At 46.7% G+C, this 19379-nt stretch overlaps 1 protein-coding gene across 4 annotated transcripts in view; it reads right to left on the minus strand.

Annotated features, from left to right (window-relative positions):
• The window catches only part of SYNCRIP (synaptotagmin binding cytoplasmic RNA interacting protein), a 708200-nt gene that overhangs the window by 626960 nt on the left and 61861 nt on the right, over positions 1 to 19379 (minus strand). For all 4 annotated transcript variants that reach the window (XM_069606352.1, XM_069606353.1, XM_069606355.1 and 1 more), the window contains one exon: positions 933 to 1051. In XM_069606352.1, the coding sequence (XP_069462453.1) occupies positions 933 to 1051 (119 nt within the window). The remainder of the gene's footprint in view (positions 1 to 932; positions 1052 to 19379) is intronic.

A 19379-nucleotide genomic window follows, 5' to 3' on the forward strand; every position in this document is an offset into this window, starting at 1 on the left:
GCGTGTTCCAGGAACAAACTCGCAGCGCTGGCAAAGAGTTTGCACAGCGGCCCGCCAACAGCAGGCAAGGAGATTCTACACAGCGCTTCATTTCAAGGTTTTGCGGCACGCACGATTTAAAAGCATCCGTTCCCGAAGTAAACTAGAAGCAACCGATAAACTGCCACAAAGGCTGATGCTGACAACTCTAAACATAGCCCATCACTCATTGCTGTGCATTTATCTTAAGCCCTGATGAAAGTGGTACACTTACATACACCACTGAAACCGGTAGGCATAATCCGACATGGGAAAAAGAGATGAAACAGTAACATGGTGAAAGGTCGCAGTGTTATTCGCTTACAAACCACAGAAGATGGATACATACTCCACACTGTAAAAAGAGCCGCAATTCCCAAGACTCCGTTAAAGTGTGTGGGGTAAATACACCGAGATCCCTTGGTCCGTTGTCTACTGGGATTTATAGGAAACACAGACTGGCAACAATTTTAACAGACTTTGTTAATATCGGCTTTACATAGAAAAGGAATACAATTAAAACCATTTAACTTGTAAAGCAGAAGACACGTGTTCCAAACCAAGAGAACATATACTTTAAACACAATCTGAATAACTCCTGCAGACACATGATGGGGTCAGCTTCAACATCTAGTTCCCTTAGCCAATTGGATCATTAATGCTAGCTAAGGGCACAGAATACATGAAAATAGGTGTTTTGATACACTGGAGTCCAGCCATAGAGGTAGACAAGACAGGTAGAAATCATTTATGTGGTAAATATATAAATTATTAAAAACGTAATCATCTGAGGTGTGAATGTGTAACTACGATGAACAAGGATTTTCTCAGGTTTGAGACCCCCTCCCGCCCCCCCGATAGTCCAACATGTGCGTTTATCGTGCTTCACAATATGTAACAAAACCAAGTATTACCTGAACATGTGAGAGGTCACTGTCTTTAAACTGCTGTAGAACTGCTAATGCACCGTCTTCATTGAATTCCTTTAAAGCTTCTATAGCTCGTTCATCTAGATCACTATGGGCAACTAATCCTGAAAAGGAAAAAAAAAAAAAAATTCTTTTAAAAAACAAAAATAAAACACGTTTGTAAGTACATATCCCACCAGACCAATGGTTAAACCTCACACAGGACTAGATTGCAATACTTCCACCATTTTGACACAGCTACCCCAGATACTGCAAAGGCCAAACTTCTAAGCCAGCTTATCAAAAAACACGTAAAATCAGATGTTACTGGTTGCAAAAATTCTTCTAAAAAGGAATGTTGTCGCAAGAATCAAGCCAAATTAAGCAACCAAAACAAAGCTACAAAATTCCTATCAAAACCATGGCCTCAAACAGGGAGTTCAGCCCATACCATGAACTAGCAATCTTGATGTGAAATAGTTTGATTGCTCACCATGTAATTCGGTTTTGTGGCAGCCATCATTAACTGAGAAATAAATATAGTATGCTGCCCGAAGGAGTTCTTAAACTATGATAATCACATAAATGTATTTATGTTTGTCCAGCCATAATTACAATGGGAAAGCACTTAGTCCAAAATCTATGCAAGAATTACTTCCAGGTTCCAAAATAATCAACCATTCATATTTTTTCCATATCTCCATTGATACATTACTACATGTTTCAAGTCACTTTAAAAGACCCACCCAAAACCATTGTAGGGCATTTGTTAAAGTCACTATCAGGGGTAAGATTTCAATAATCCAACCTAGTGCTAAGCAGGTAGTTTTTCACAACCCAGTTGAGCTAAACTAATTAAATAGCATAGACAAAGCAATAAGGCTGAAGGAAGGGGGCATTGTTCAGTAATAGAGGGAATACTAAACGGAAATAGTAAAAAGACCCACACAAGTAAGCATGAAAATACACAGATTTATTACAAAGCGAGGCACACTGTAAAGATTCAAAGGTTACGGAAAACAAGCAATGCACATTTACATATACAGATCACAGTTGTGCAACCCATTATGTGTTATTCAATCACCAAAGTTGGGAGATCGATAATATTCAAACCAGAACATAGGCCTAATGTTAAAGGACATTTGTACCGCGCACCCTCACCACCGTAGTGGTCCCCTGGCGGCTCTGAAAGAGGACGGGAGGTTGGGTTAGTGGGAGGAAGCAGGAAAAGTGCAAGAGAGCAGCGATGTGCTGTTGGCGGGCTCAGCCCGGTGGGTCCGTTGGCTGGGCCTGGGGTGTTTTATGGCCGATAGTCGTCGTGTACTGTTGTGCAAGACTATGTGTTATTGTTTTGTTGTTGCGATATAGTGAAGTTTGCGAGGATTGTTGCGCTGTAGGTTTTGGTTGCGTTTGGTTTGGCGTTTGAGAGGTGTATGCAGAAAGGGAAATTGTTAGTATGGTTGGTTAGTTAGTTTGCGTCTCTATCCTGAATTGAGGCACTCGGCTTGCGTCGTCTCCCCTGATGCGGCTCTGTCCTGATCTGGGTCCAACTGGCATATAAGGTTCCTTACTCCTCTGGCCCCCACCTCTAACATGCTCTCTCATAGCTCCCCTTATCCTCTCTTCATACTCCTGTGGCCAGTGCACCTGCCAATGTCAACCTCTCAGGTAGTGTGGCGATTGCCACTATCTTGACAATTCCACATCACTGTGGTGCCTGGCGGTAACTAAGGGGCGGGCGAAAGTGTTGGTGGGACACTCATGTCACTGGGCCTAGTAAGATCGTAGTTTGATCTCCTGTTCCCCTCCCTTTGTCTGGTGGCGCTGTGAAACACTTATGTATGAGCGCGATATAAATAAAATGTGATCTCAGGCCCACGAGCCACTAGAAGCTTACAAACGTTAGGACTGGGAGCTGTAGCCAAACCAGTTCAAGGCAGCAAGGTGAGTGGTGTAGGCCAAGCTCTAGAGGTGATGAGCTTGTACGGGGTCCCCAATGAGTACACACAATGCAAAGTTAGGGATTATACTTAAGACAGTTATAAAAATATTTATTTATGGCCATATAACACTGGGAAAAATACTACTAACAGATAATATCACAACAATAAAAATTAGATACATATATGCAATCACTGGAGTATGGCAAAATAAATATAAAAAAACTGTAAAGTAAGGGGAGTATTAGAAGCAGTAAAAGGTCCACTGAGATACAGCATGGGGCCTTGTGCCCAAAGGTTCACTACAGTTCCATGAAGCTGGAAAAAAGAAGGTAGGGCCTCTGGGGTCCAATGAACAGTTCCAAGAGGTAGAGGGTAAGTTGTTCTAACAATTGTGTCCCCAAAGTTCGGAGTGCTTGTGCGAACGAGCAATGGCAAAGCCAAACTATTTCAAAAGTTTACAAGTTATCAAAACAGTTAGGGGTTCAGGTAAGTATCGCTACAACTCCCTGCACCTCTTCGTAGGACTTTTCAGTAGACCTGCCGAGGGTCTGGGCCGCTTTTCCCGCCGCCGGCTTCAGCCCTTGATCCCTAGGATTTGCAGGTTTGAGTACTTCATCCGGCCGGCGACTAATGCTGGTGCAAGGTCTTCCAGTTGAAGAACGCAAAGGAACTCAATGCATAGCCATTCTCAAGACCGGACTGGACGCAAGTAAGCAGTTGCGAATGACCGCCACCGATGCACGGTGACGCAAGAGGATTCACTTGCAGCAGTCAAACTTCTGCCTCCTATTTCGGGTGCCTTTGATGCAAGGACCACAACATTTCGCAGAGAGGAGTCTTAAGCCGAGGATCCCCAAGTTCCAGGAATCAACTCACAACAGCAACGTCTGCCGCACAGTAGCCAAAACTGAGCTGGTCAGCCACTTGTGATTATCCAGGGGCACTTCCGAAGGCTGCTCTTCGCAGGACTCCGAGCCGACGTCGACAATGGATGTTACCTCCACTCAAAGGTTGCAGCTCCTTCGCAGGACTGCTGGAGATCTTCAACAAGACAGACAGGGCACTACCAGGGCAGTAGCAGAAGTTGGTCGACAAGCCTTCTTCCAACAGGCCTCTGGGTCTTGCAGCTGGAAAGGAGTCTTGGCTCCTTTGGTTTCCTACAGGATCTCTCCACAGAGTGCAGGGGTCCTCTTATCCAAACAAGCAGGAAAAGGCTGAAACTCCCACTAGCCAACGACAGATCTGGCCCCCACACACAACCCAGCAGTGGTCCAATCAGGACCACTGGTGGCACAACTCAGGAATACCACAGACACACCGAAACCAGTTTGTGGATTGGGACCAGACAGACCCAACCCACTTCCTGGCAGCAAACACCCATGGCCCTGCAGTAGCCTGCCAAAAACCTATGCTTTTCTGGACACTGGAAGTCCATAGAAGGAATTTTGTGGCCTCACAGGCCAGGAAGAAGGGTTAAAGACAAGATGGACAAGGTACAAGCGAAAAACCATGTGGCAAAGCCATGTTTGGACACTAGCCAAAGTTGGTAGCCAAACGCGGTAAAGCTGAAGTAAATTACACCAAAAAATAGGAACATTTAACTGCGGTCACCAGCTTGTCCCTTTGGCACACCTAAAGTAACCAAAGATCTTGTGTGTCTAGGGTAAAACAAAAAGTATACCCCATTGTACCATGATAACAAGTTACCAAAAGTAGTAACAAACAAGACTAAAGGTATTTGTACCATGCACCATGACCACCGAAGTTGTCCCAAGGCACTCCAGCGGATATGAAAAGGAAGGGTGGGTGGGTGGGTGGGTGGGTGGGTGGGTGGGTGGGTGGTGTGGGGGGGGGGGGGGGGGGGGTTAGTAGGGTGTAGTGGAAATAGGAGAGAGCTGTGATTGTCATGATCTCTGCTTCCAAAAGGTCAGGGTTTTCCCAACTCCCTTGGAAGCAGATCCATAACCCAGGTTCCGAGTGCCAACCAGTCCCAATTGGGACCTTTTGGACCCAGTCCTGGCGCCAGTGGCAACAGGCTCATAAATATGCCCAGTCCCAGCGCTGGAAGCGCCGGGCTCATAATGCTTGGGTGGACTTACCTTCAGCAGACCATGCTGCTTACTTGCCTGCCAGTTGAGCCTCTGATCCTCTTCTGTTTGGAACTACTTTTCCTGTTGGGTGGGGCTGGAGCCACTCCCTACATTCAGAACACTGGAACTCTTCTGGAAGGCAGGAACTCTTTTCTTACTTAGGCGTGGCTGTGGAAGGAGACACCTAAGCACTACAGGAGGCTATTTAAACCACACCCGGTGGATGAATCTTGCTTTGTGTTATTCTGCAACCTCTGCAGCAGAACGCTCATCGTGTCTTCTGCATCCGGTCCTGGGTCTAAGGAAAAAGGCTTACCATCCTGAATCCAGTCTTCAGCAACACCTATAAAGACAAGAAAGAACAGGTTAGCATTCCGGCATCTGAAAGGCAAAGGCTTACCATCCTGAATCCAGTCTTCAGCAACACCTATAAAGACAAGAAAGAACAGGTTAGCATTCCGGCATCTGAAAGGCAAAGGCTTACCTACTCTTCGCACGCTCCGGAGGCCTTCGGCGCTGCATCCCGCATCTGAAAGACAAAACAAGGTGCGTTTAAAGACATTGGGGAACTTTAATACTCACGTGCCATTACTCCTTTCCACATCTAATCCAGTGGTATTCCGGGACCCTGCAGCCGCTCCGAACTCGTACCTGCAAAATAAAAAGACAGTTAGAGCGCATAGTGAAGCAGGCAACAAGCGCTTACTTACGTGCTTCCAGGCGCTTCTATTCATCACACGGGCTCCATCTTCAACTCACTTCAGCCCGTCATCCGCCATCGCCGGAACCCTGCAAAACAAGAGACATCATTACTAAAGACTTTAAAGACATTTGAATGACTCGAAACTTACCGTTCGTGCAGTAAACGACGGACAGCAGTCCTCTGAAGTCAAGAGGCCTGCGCTACCTATCCAGTGAAGAAACTGGTTACAGCACCCTACCCCGAGGCAGATGGAGAGCTCGGCATTCACTTACCTAAGACATCTTACTCTACACGTCAGGCATACAGTGCACAGAGGTCCAGCCCAAAGAGCCAACCGAGTGCTACACATCACCTTTGAAGATACGGTAGTCGCCCAGTCAAGACCGGCGCCTCTGCGAGAATCAGGTGAGCGTTACAGTGATATCCTGTTGGCAGCTTCAGTTTTGTTTTCACCGTCCGATGAGCTTGAGTGCGGTTATAGAGTAGGTGCGAGTTCCCTTGTGCTGTTGATACAGGTTGGGTGCTTGTCTGTTGCAGTGTGGTGAAGTACGTACAGATTGCGGTGCAGAGGTGGCTATTTGGTCTGCTTTGTATGATCTGTTGGATGGTGCGGATGTTTGTTTTTGAAGTGGCCTGCAAGGTTGTTGCATAGTTTCAGCAAAGGTATCTGTGTGTTGTTGCAGCCAGGGAGGTTTCTGATTTCGTTTATAATTATTTAAACAATATTTGTATTGATTTCAATACAACAGGACCGCGTCTTTCTCCCAACATGAACAATTCCTAGCCCCCCTCCGCCACTCCCCTAAACTCCCACCGGAAAGTTCACCGTGAATGTCTCTGCTCGTTGCGGTATCTCCTACTTTCCTCTACTTGAGCAAGTCCAATATCCTTATTTTATGCGGGCACCATTGTGCCATGTAGTCGCTTTGAAGAAACCCAGGACCGTGCCCCAGTCCGTTCGGAATTTTTGATATTCCCCTTGGATGTTGTACGTTATGTGTTCCATGGCCATATGTGGCCAGACTCTTCGGGTCCAGTCGATTACTATAGGTGGGTGTTTGTTTCCATTTTTGAGCTATTTTCTGTGTCATGGTGGTTAGATGTTTATCCTTAGGATCCGAGAGCCCACATAACCACACTTCTTCCCCCAGGGTCCCCACATCTGGGTACATGGACTGCATTTGAGTCTTTACATCTGCCCAATATTGTTGTAGGGCTGGGCAATCCCACCAAATGTGTCGCCAGTCTCCCTCCCCTCCAGCATTTATTTGGGGAATTTCCGTACATCGTGTGGAGTCTTTCTGGGGTATAGTGCTATTGTATGGGTACTTTCATCCACATTTCTCTAGTCTGAATAGCCCTCATGGGGGGCAATACCCAAACTCACATATATTCCCCAGCGTTCCTTTGTGAGCGTGCCTTTTAGTGTTCTCTCCCATCTTTTTATGTATTGCCATTTGTAAACTTACAGGTGTTCGAAAAACGTTTTTTGTGCCTGTGTGCGTCATAAAGTATGTTTCGAATGGGGTCAGCTCCCATGTCCCTGCCCATTTGATCCGTGGGGTGCTCAGCCAGTGGCGTAGTTGTTCATATTTATATCTGTCATTCGTATTCAGGCCGAGTTATGTTGTACAGTCCGTGAAGGATTTTATATGTTGCGCCTGATACATGTCCTAGACCATCTTGCATCCTGCCTCTTCCCACTTCTGGAATGTACCTTTCTCCATTCCCAATGGAAATTTCTGGGTTTTTAAATATGGGCATAAAGGGGGCTGGGTCTTTGGTTTCCTTCCGTGTGGCTTTATCCCAAATACTTCATGTCGCTTTCATATTTTCACTAATTTATACATTAGGATGTCTATATTGTTTTCCTAGCCAAAAGGAAGTGTCTGGTGGGTATTGTCGCTACCGCTCGGTCTTGGGAAGCCCACATTTTGTGTGACCCGTCTGGTATCCATTCTTTTAGCACCCATAATTGGGCGGCCTCATAGTATTTCCTAAAGTGTGGGAGGGAGCAGCCTCTCTCTTTTCTCAGTGCCCTCAGAACCACACTAGAAACTCTGGGGGTCTTTTTTGCCATATGTACGCTGTTATATTTGTCAGGGATTTAAAAAAGGAGGGCGGGACTCTAATCGGTAGGGCCTGGAACAGATACAGGAGTCTAGGTAAAATGGTCATTTTTACCGCCGTTATCCAGCCCCACCACGATATTGACAATGGGTTCCATCTCATTACATCCCGTTTAATTTTTTGTAATAGTTGGGGATAATTTTGGGCATACCTACCTTCCATCCTACCTGTAGAGGTAACCCCCAGATATTTGACCCCACTTTTCACCACCTTCAGTTGTAAAGCCGATGATACTGATTGGATTTGCGTTTTGTTCCCTGCTCGTATCAGGATTTCTGATTTTTAAGCCTGAGAGAGAGAGAGAGATCCGTATGTCTCAATCTCCTGCAGAAGGATCAGGCGCAACTTCTCTGGGTCTCCCATGGCCACTAACATGTCATCCACGTATGCAGCAATTTTATGGGTGTGCCCCGCCATGTCCATGTCTTTTATTTCTGGCGTCTCTTATTTTTGCCAATAGGGTGTTCCAGAAATATCGCATATAGAAGGGGTGATAGTGTGCACCCTTGTTTGGTCCTTCTCTCAATCTGAACTTTCTTGGACAGCCCTCAGTTCACTGCTACATGTGTTATTGGGGAGTTAGTTGGCCCGGATCAGGTCTATGAAAGTTCCCCCCTCCCAACCCATCTTTCGCAGTATATGGAAGAGAAGTGACCACTCGACACGGTCGAACGCTTTCCCCGCGTCGAGAGCCAGTATAATGGCTGGGGACTGGGTTATCCCTATTTCTTCCACCAGATGGATCACTCTCCTGATATGTTGGGTTTGTCTGTTCGGGACGAACCCTGATTGGTCCTGGTGGATCAACTTCGGGAGGATTTGCGAGAGTCTATTAGCTAGGAATTTGGTATATAGCTTTGTGTCCAAATTAATGAGCGCCATCAGCGATATGAACTTGGAAGCTGCGGATCCTTCTCCTGTTTATGGAATACCAGCACTTTTGCCTCGTTTATAGATTGTGTGATATTACCCTTACCTTTAAATTTATTGATCAATTCTGTAAGGACTGGGGCCAGAATGTCCCTATGTGTCTTGTAAGAATGTGCGGTGAAACTGTCCGCGCCCTTGGCTTTGTTCATTGGTAGATCCCGAATCACCCTGTCTAGTTGTTGCGTTTCCTCTTCCAATATTACTGGGGGGAGGACCTCATCTAGATAGGACTTTTGCAGCTCCTCGTTGGGGTAGTCTGAGGGGTATAGGTTCTGATAAAATGGCTTAAATACATCCCCAATCGCCAAAGTTTGTGTCTTCGTTTGCTCTGTCATCTATTAGTGCCTTTACTGCCTGGATCTGCCCTTTTTCTTTTAGTTGCCTGGAGTTTGTCGGCCCTATTCACCTTTACATAGTACCAATGTTTCAGATCAGATGTGGTCAGTCTCCAGCTGCCCTTGGACATGTCTTAGGGCTTTTCTATTATTTGGACAATTGTTTCTGGAGCAATTCGACCTGAATAGAGTTTGCTTTTGCCTCTAGCTCTTTTTCCAATTGGCGGCTCTGTTCCGTTTCTCCCTCTGTGCTATGATGTGTCCCCTTGTCACTACCTTAAAGGCTTCCCAAAGTGTTTCCCTGGACGTCTCTGGGAAGTTATTGCATGTAAAATATTCTGTTGTGTTCCCTGAGAGTATTCCCCAAAACCGCATTCCAGATTATTTCTGCCAGATTATTATATACTCCGTCTCCATTTCCATAACCCTGAATTGCTGTGTGCCAGCGAGAGATCTACCCACAGAGGGGCATGATCCGAGAGCGAGATTGAGCCCATGTCCGAATGTTGCATCTTCCCCAGAGGCCCTGACGAGACCCAGATATAATCTATTCTTGACATGGTATTGTGAACATGTGAAAAATGTGTGTAGCCTTTTTTGACTTTCGTTCATGTTTCGCCATCTTCCAATGCCAAGTTACTCATTTTCTGTCGTAGGGTTTTTGATGGGGTTCCCTGGCCCTGCTTTCTAGGTCCCGATCTGTCCAAACTAGGGTCCCAGGCGATATTCAAATCCCCACCCAACACAATCTCCCCCGTGGCAAAATGTTCTAGCTTGTTTAGCGTATCTTGGAGAGAGCCTTCCTGTCCCATGTTGGGGGCATATAGTGACGCTAATGTAAGGGGGTGCCCCTCTATCTTCACAAAAATATATCTCCCCTGCTTGTCCGCTTCTGTGTCAAGTATCTGTGCATTTAGGGATTCCCGCATAGCGACCAACACCCCTGCTTTTTTTCTCTTGTGCATTTGCTTGTAAAATTTGGTTGTACACTTTCAGTAGTACCTTTCTTCTATCCTGACCTTTAATGGGTTTCCTGGAGCATTATAATATCGTATTTCCCCGTCGTAAGAAGTGCTCCACTTTCTTCCTTTTAAACGGGGAGTTCAAACCTCGGACGTTGTAGGTTAGAATTTGTATCCCCATCCTGTCCTGAATGATTGATTTCTTATGTGCGTTTCCTGTTGCAAGTGTTGATTGTGTGACCCTCCCCAAACTCTGCGTCCCCCCCCCCCCCAACTTGCTAGTCTCCCCAGCCTCCTCCCTCAAACTGCCCTGAGGAGGGCTCTGGTTCTTCTGGGCCATGCCCTCTCTAGCCTCAGGGATAACTTGTAGGGTGTCCTAAACCCCTCTGGATTCCAATAGCCGCCCGGGGCCTCTACCCCCCCCCTCCCACCCTGGCACCCGAGTTCATATGAACAACTTGCTCCCTTGTATGGCCTCGGATGTTCGGGGTGGAGGCTCCGACCAGCTTGAAATGTCATCTTCTGTATGTGTGTTCGGGATCGATTGCAGGTAATCTATTTCTTTTTCGATGGATGCCGCGCCCTTCTGTCGATCCTTTTCCACTCCCAAGGTATTCTCCTCGTGGCCGGTCTTTCTCCGTTTCTTTCTTTGTGGTCTCCTTTCTCCTGTATCCCTATTAGCTGCATGCCTTCTTCACAGGTAGTTATTCTTCGTTGCTTCCCTTCCCACGAGAATAGCAATCCAAATGGGAATGTCCATTTATACCAGATTTGTTTTGGCTGCGAGTTCTCTTACCACTGTACCCATCTCCTGGCGTTTCTGTAAAGTCGACTGCGCCAAGTCTTGATCTAATTTAATGTCCTCTCTATTCATACGGATATGTTCCATTGTCCTCGCCTTACGCAGGATCCGTTCCTTTTGGGAGTAGGAGGTGAGCGCTACCAGAACATTGCAGGGTCTGGCCCCTTGTTCTCCTGTTCTCCTTAGGCCCACTTGATGTATCCCATCTATTGGTACTTCCTCGTCCTCCCCCGCTTCGAGGATGTCCTTGAAGACTTGCTGAACTGCCCCTTTTAAGTCTTCTCTTCTACAAAGTGAACCATATTTTTTATCCTTAGAAAATCGATCCAGGGGATCAAACCTAAGTCCTCGCATTATAATTCGAGGTTGTGGGTCAAGCATACTAGGTGTTCCTGGGTCTCCACGCCTTGTTTGGCTTCTTCCTCCAAATTTTGCAATACTTTCTCCAAGGTGTCTGCTCTCTCACACAGGTTTGTCATCTCTGTTCTTAGCTCTTGTACCGCCGTTTTTATTGCACTCTTCATGGTCTCGAATTGATTCTGCATTAAGGTCATGATTTGTGCTTGAAATTCCCCAAACCACGCTTTCATATCCTCTCATCGCCATCTCTGCTCTAGATGTTTCAGAGTCCGGTTTGGTGGCTTGGTCTTCTTGGTTACCTAAAAAGGTAGGGAAGAAACCAGGCCGGCTGGTGGGGAATCAAAGGAAGTGTTGGCACGTAAGGGGTAGCGTTGGACAAATATGAGACTAAGGGTAGCAAAAGACCCACAGAGAAAGAAATATTCTGATTGGAAAAGGGTAGGAACTTCCAAGAGGGGACAGTGCATAACCCCACAACTTCAGAAAGGGAGTCAAAAGGACTTTGTAAATCATCTTCGTGACAGTACTTGCCAGGATAGTTAACCAAGTCTGTCCAACTATCTGAATAGAGAAATACAGGTCTGAGACCCACAAACAAAGACCACAATCAAGAACGGCCCTCTTCTTCGTGGCAGTACTTGTACCCCGCATTTGGGAACATAGCAGGGGTCAGCAAATCTGATGTGCAATGGGTAAGCCTCACCCTGGGAGATCTGCCCTTGAGATCAGATTCTCCCCTGCGAGCTAAGTATGAGTTGCATGCAAGAGGGCAGGGGTTGGGTCAGTTCTGGGAAGCCCCACTAAGCGAGGGTGAGAAGGCAGGCCCTGACCCAGCCCCAACCCCCAACCTCCCAGAAGCTCCGAGCATCTGCAGAGCCGCCTGTCCCGCGTGTAGGGGGGGGAAGCGCCAGCAGGCAGAGCCCAGCAGAGGAGCAGATTGTAGCGCAGTTCCTTTCTCCTATCAGGCCCTGCTCGGCCCGAGATTTGTATAAATAGCAGGATGGCTCGAGCAGGCCTATTGCAGTCTGCTCACTGGCCTGTCGGCCCCACACGGGTCCATGGCCCTCCTGAGCAGAGCTGCTCAGCGCTGGCCCCATTGACACCATCATAATCATCCTGGACTTCAACGCTCCACCACCCCTGAATCTCAAGAGTTCTGCTCAATGACAATGCTGAAGCTTTGACATCTTTGCCGTAACCATATGCCGTGTTGTGTCAGCCGAGCCTGCACAGCGCCAAAGGCAAGTATTCCCTTGTCTGGGCCCAGAGGTCACCGAGTCTTCCAGTGCCATCCACTTGGCATGGCCTACTGTGCCCAGCATTTTCTACCCGCAAATCAGCACCACTGCCAAACAGAACTGCATCATTGGGGGCCCATCGCTGCTACTCTCCGACTTGACCCCAGCCCAGCACAAAGGCACCTATGCTTCCAGTCTGATGCTGAAAAGCCTGACTCTGCTGAGATCCGAAAGACAAGAACTACGGTATTTTGGGAACATAGTACTATTGTTTTTTGTGTTGCAACTGTATCAGCTCACACCTCTCCTGAAGGGTATAGGCTGCCCTCAGACTTCGCTACCAAAAGAGTGAAAATAAGTTATACCTGTTGGGCTTGCCCGTTTCACTTTTATGATTGGGATCACTGCTGCATGGGTATTAAGCGCGTTATAAATAACCCATCATATCAGATCATATCATAGATCACAGATCAAGATCATAAGCAACTTCCAGAAACCTTGGCACGTGGTCCACTGAGGCCCATTTGCAGGTTGCAGTGTGTTATTGGGAAACTACTAGGGTAACATTGTGCTGTACATGTGGTATTCGCCATGCTTTGATACCCCACTGGCCACATCTATAATGTCCAATGTACTTGGTATAATGCGTGGACATTTTCATCAATCCGCACTGTGCTTAGAGGTAAACGTAACTGAGCTCCCGTTGTTGTTCTTTGTCTCGAGACGAGGAAAAAAAGCACTGCAAAGGTTAGGTTTCTCAGCTGATCAAGGTTCATCTTCGGTGACATTCGCAATTCAAAAGAACGATTTTTGGGGCAGACAGGCTGTGTCGCCGCAACCCCTGCTAAACATATGTCCAGAGATGACAAACCTTGAAAGTAACTCCGCACAATGGCCCTATGAGCAGTGGCCCACAACTAATCAGGGGTTCAGGAATCCACTGTGCTGCCCACGCCGAGAGGAACTCTTGCACAGCACCTGTCCACATAATCCTTCTCCCGGGCCAGCACTCTTCTCCTCACCTCACCACCTCCTCCCTTCATCTCGGCTCGCCTTTTGCCCCTCGGAGCACCATGCAAGAGAGGAACGGGCATGTCTGGGCCGGAGCCGTTCCTCTCTTGCATGGTGGGTCCTACTTGCCTGAAATGGGATATTTAAATGCAAAGTAATTGCTACTATATTAATCCCATTGTTCATAGTTTGAGAGTGTACTGGGCATTTGTATGGACCCGCGCTCACTGAAGATGAATGTTATTCCCGAGGTAACCCTCATTTTGCCGTGATACAAATTAGTCTCTCCTTCCTCCATCATCAAGTCCCAAGATCTTCTTGACAAATTTATTTATTTATTTATTTCTGCAATGTTTGTCGGATATACGACAAACATTGCATAAATAAATTAACGCTTCGTGGCTGAGGACTGTAACTACCTCTCTTGACCCTATGGGGTCACCAGTGGAAGTTATAGTTTTGCGCACAGGCACATTTTAAAAAAAAATATATATATTTTTTTTCCTACTCAAGAGTTGTCCAACATACGGCCTCGTGGGCCACATAAAATGGCTTGGCGGGCCGCATTGTGGCCCGCGGGCCGTATGTTGGACAACCTTGCTCTAGTGTATCTTGTGAACGTGAAGGATAGAAGTATAATCCTTTTCATCTTCATGAAGAAGTCTCCAAACATCAATCACATTTAGCTCCTGCATAACACTTGCCAATGCAACTGGGTTTTTAAAGTCACTAAAAGGCCACATAGTAAGTCATCCTTTAACTAATACGAAGCAATCATTTTGATCTTTGAAAAACGCTGCTTCAATGCAGATCCTCAACGATCAATAATGCTACTTATGGTTTGTTGATCTTGGTGGTTCGAATGAACTCTTGGTGAAGTGTCTGCAGATTATAAAAAAGCAGCTTTGGGATTAGGACTGATCAAATACTAACCAAGAAATATCCAGATACAAACTTTACGATGATCGGGTACAGGTGCATAAGAGAAGAGGTGTAATTCCCTAGTACCTCAAATTTTTTTCCTATGCTAATTGGAGACAAGTTTCTGCAAGTGTGATTAAATCTTACTCACTAAAGCATTCTTGCACTCAAACAAAATGGAAATCCATCTTTTCTGACGCTTCTGCAGCGTTCATGAGACATACATCAAAGCACCTCTTCGTTTTGTGCCCTGCCTTATAGAATCCACTAATTTGGGATGCTTTTTTTCTGGCTTGTACACTCCTTAACATTGGCACCTCTTCACTTTCTCAAAGATCTAAAGCTAATGGACTAACGCTTAGTTAGGCTGTCAATTCTACTTTTGAGTTATTTTTAATCTTGGTTTTAAATTAGTGGGATGTTTTTATCATATGTATTATTCTGATATTTTATTAGCTTTTTATGCTAGCCAACCACCCCCCCCCCCCCCCCTCTCACCCCCCCCCCCCCCAATTTCCTCAGTGGCATTGAACTGGAAGAGGAAAAGTTACTATGTAGACAGCATTCATCACAAGGAACACAAGAAAGCAAGGCTGTCTCCTCAATTGAGTCAAGATGATGCTACATTCCATATGAGCGCTCAATCCCTGAACAGTCAAGGACCCATTAGGGACATCAAAGTGCACACTTTGAATTATTCATTCAGCCACACCTTCCACTGAATCTGAAGAAAAACAATGATCAATAGAGAGATCAAAAAATACATCCTGTGTCCTATCAAACAGGAATCAAATGCAAACCACAATTCCCATTACCTAAAATTGTAATCCCCCAACCAAAAGATAAAGCGCTTGTTCCAAATAATAACTCTTGGGCCAGCTCAACCAGGCCCGACTACCCAGGAGAGGGGGCAAAAAGCCCCACCAAACGACATTAACAAATGGGAAGCCATCAATATAGATAGTGTCCGAAAAGACTCTGGAACTCCCGTCCCCAAGTTGACTACTGAATAGACCTAGATCAGTATCAATTAGATTATCAGGTGTGCTACTACACACCACTTTGTTTTTTAAGCCATCAATATAGGTCATTAAAAAGTGTGCCTTCCGATATGGAATAAGAAACATAAAATAAACTATCCTCATGGTTTGAAACCCCTACCGCTCAACCCCCCCCAAAATCTTTACACTCAAGTAATCACTACTTAAATGCAAAGGTTTTCAGACACGTTTTTCTGAAAAACAGCTGGTCAGGATACCATGGACTAAACTTTGCAACTTTCCGCTGCAAGTTTCAAGTGGGTTCCATGGTCTTTGCCTCATGAATTTCAGCGTGCACTTCCGACATGCATTGCCAGAGCAAGTTCAACAGACGGGCCCAATCTGGATCTTCAGTCGTGGGGTTGCATCACCAGTATGCCGACTTCTGATGTTCAGAATATAGGAGAGGGTCAGCTTCTTTAACAGACGTTATAGACTGGAGTCGGGAAGTGGTTTCGAGGTTAGACCTATCGGAGTCCTTGGTGTCCGAGCCACAAAGCAACATTATGAAGACTCCTTCGTTTGGACAATGTGGAAGGCAAAAGATCACGAAAAAGCCTGGAACAAGCAATTCTTAACAGGATTTCTTCACACTTCTGTTAAAATGGATTTTCAGAGCGCCTAGTCGGTTAACATGGTTTCTGACACACACTAGCCAAACTCATTCAAGGCAGACTTCAGGAGCTATGGGGGTGGTGGGAAAGTACAGTTAACCAGTCGAATATTACAGTCCGCTGTAAGAGCGCAGAGGGAGGAAACGGACATGGCACAGTTATTGGCACACACTTATTATACCAGAAATAAAGAGAAAACCTACCTCTCCCTAGGGGTTTCCCTACGCAACTAAAATACTTAAGGGTCAGTCAGGATGTCCTTGTAAATCAGGAGTCCACTGTCATGTGTCAAAAACGTATGTCTGTCCCTTACACTGGTAACTAAACTAACGAAGTAATGAATCTTCTTGTTCCCTTCTTCTGGAAAATGTCTCACAGCTCCAATTCTAAGGTGGGATCTTTACCTGAGGGAATGAAGGCTCACTTCCCCAGGTCTCAGTCCATTTCCAAGGCACAAACAATGTCCCAGATTGTAAAGCAGTAATATTCTCAGTTCAAACCCAAAAGGTAAAGTTAAAGTTCAAACATCAGCAATGCTTATTGCCCAGCTGTTTATTTACTATTGGGTTGCTGGAGAATGCATCCCTTCTCCAGGTCCCCAGTTTCCCCATGTTTTCACAATGCCAGGGGAATTAATCCCTTCCCCTGACTTTGCTTGACTTTTTTCGGACACTCTTGACACTCCACTGAAACTGCTCTCACCTCTATTCTGAACTCCCTTCTTACTGCCCGTCATGCTAAATAATCCTCTATCCTTATTCTCCTTGATCTCTCTGCAGCCTTCGACACTGTTGATCACCCCCTCCTACTTCACACTCTCTCCTCCTTTGGCTTCAAAGGCTCCGTCCTCAACTGGTTATCCTCTTACCTCTCCTCCCGCTCCTGTACAGTCTCCTGGGGTGGTCGGTCCTCTCCTAACTACCCTCTTGAGTATGGCGTACCCCAAGGCTCTGTTCTTGGCCCTTTTCTCTTCTCTCTATACACCTCCCTCATTGCCCCGGTTATCTCCTCGTTTGGCATCTCTCACCACTTCTATGCTGACGACACTCAACTCTTCCTCTCCTTCTCCTCTGACCTCCACCTACAGCTCTCATCCTGCCTCACTGTCATCAAGAACTGGATGTCTTCCCGATTTCTCTCTCTTAACACCGACAAAACAGAAGTCTTATTCTTTCCCTCTAACTCTCTTGCCCCTCCCTTTCCTCCCCCTTTCATTCACTTCCCTCCCTCCAATCTCCCCATCTCTTCTCAGGCTCGCAACCTAGGCGTTCTCTTCGACTCCTCGCTTTCCTTCTCCCAACACATCTCCCTCACTTCTCGCTCCTGTCGCTTCCACCTCTTCAATATTTGCAAAATCCGCCCCTCTCACTTTCCACGCTACCAAACTCTTAATCTCCTCCCTTATCTTCTCCCGCCTCTTCTACTGCTCTTCCTTACTCTTGGACTCCCCAATTCTGATCTTGCCCCTCTTAAATCTATCTACCACTCTGCTGTACGCACCCTTTGTCTCCTTACCGCCCGTGATTCCATCTCTTCCTCCCTCTCCTACCTTGGCTGGCTTCCTTTTCACTCACAACTTAAATTTCAATTTCTCTGTCTGGTCTTCAAATCTCTTCATGGTCTTGCCCCACCCTATCTCCTCCCTTCTCTCCTTCTACTCTCCCTCCCGTTCCCTCCGATCAGCTGACCATTTCCTTCTCCCTCCTCCCTCCTCCCTCCTCCCTCCTCCCTCCTCCCGTTTTCGATCCTTACAGCTTTTAGCTCCTTTACACTGGAACTCCCTTCCTCTTGCCATCCGTTCTTCCCCCCACCTTCCCTTCATTCCGCACTTCCCTGAAATCTCTTCTTCTCCATCCTCCTCCTTGAACCCCCTACCACTCCCCCCCCTTCTTTGCTCTTTCCCTGACTCTCTCCCTCCCCTCCTCTACCTCCCTTTTCCTCCCTCCCTTTCCCCCTCTTGCCCTCCCCCACCTTTACTCCACCCCCAAACTGTCCCTCTCCCTTCCCCCCCCTCCCCTTTCAGTTAATTACGCTTTCCATTGTTTTGTTTTTTGATTGATTCATATTGTTATGCTTCCACAGTTTATCGTTCATGTTTTTATTTATCATGTTGTTCTTTGTACAGCGCTTTGGTGTAAGGCGCTTTATAAATCAATAAAATACAAAATACAAATACTTATTTTCTGAGTCCACAACACCAGGGGCAATGTCTCCCTTCCCGTGAACAGTCTCAGGTTTCTTATCACAGTTCACAATACCAGTGGGAATGACTCCCTTCCTCTGACTTGGAGCAACTTCGTTCCATAACCTGCCAAGTGCGGTCCTGGTAGTCTCAGGACTACTTTTATTTTATTCTTCAGTCTTCCCGCTAAAACTGCGACGAGGTCCTTTACCTTCCCCTTGGCTTCCCACAATTCAGGTAGGGTCTCGGAGGTGACCCATTCCGGCTTTCTCTGCTTCCTGGGCTTCCCCACCAGTCCCAGCAAGAGTTTGGCGGCCCTCTGCATCAGCTCTGTATCTGCTACAGCCCTCTCGGATCCCCAACACTTTCTCTGCAACCCGTGTGCATAGTCTGCAAGGACTCCAGATTCACCTGGGTGCCTGTGGCTTCCCTGGACTTCTGTGGTTCTGCAGCGGCTCAGCCACAGTCTGCCTTCTTGCTGGTTGTGCAGCTTTTCTTCTCTGCACCTCCCAGGCTTCAGGAATGCCTGGAGCTGCTGTCCGGCAGCTTGTCGTGCCGTCCTTCATACTTGGAAAGGCTTCAGACCTCGGCTCCCTCCACTGCAGCCCGATTCTCCATCTTTTCGTGTCGTACTGCCTTCACACTCGCGGTTCCTCCAGCGAGGGCTAGACCCTTTGGTAACTCTTTCGTCTGTTTTAATTTTGATTCCATCAAAACAATTAGAACGTGCATGCATGTTCTCTCGAGGACCCATTGCTCTGCATGTTCCCCTCGTCCCAGTACTTTCCACAGAAGTCTTTCTAAAGTCATCCCTGATCTTCCTCGCCCCAGTTAATCTTGGGTTATTAATGCTACAGAGGCAAACGGAAGTGTGGATTACAGAGGGTTCAGTTAAGGGATAGGAGGATGGATGGGTGGGTGGGTGGGTGGGTGGTGGTGGTGGTGATAAATGGTTGGCATACCGTGTTTCCCTTAGATGGTCGTCCCTGTCTCTAGACAGGGCATCTCTCCCCATGATATCCTCCCGCCGAGTACCACCCCCAGGGGGACTTTCATGTAGCAGCCTCACGTCCCTGGCCTCATGGGAAGGGGCTCTCCCCCAAAGAGAAGTGACGACATCTAAGGATTCGTCACACCAAACAAAGTATAACAATATACTAATGTATTGGGCCCCAAAACACTAAGCAGGTAG

This window comes from Ambystoma mexicanum, chromosome 4p (genome assembly GCF_040938575.1).
Source record: "Ambystoma mexicanum isolate Mex_15411 chromosome 4p, UKY_AmexF1_1, whole genome shotgun sequence".
NCBI lineage: Eukaryota > Metazoa > Chordata > Amphibia > Caudata > Ambystomatidae > Ambystoma > Ambystoma mexicanum.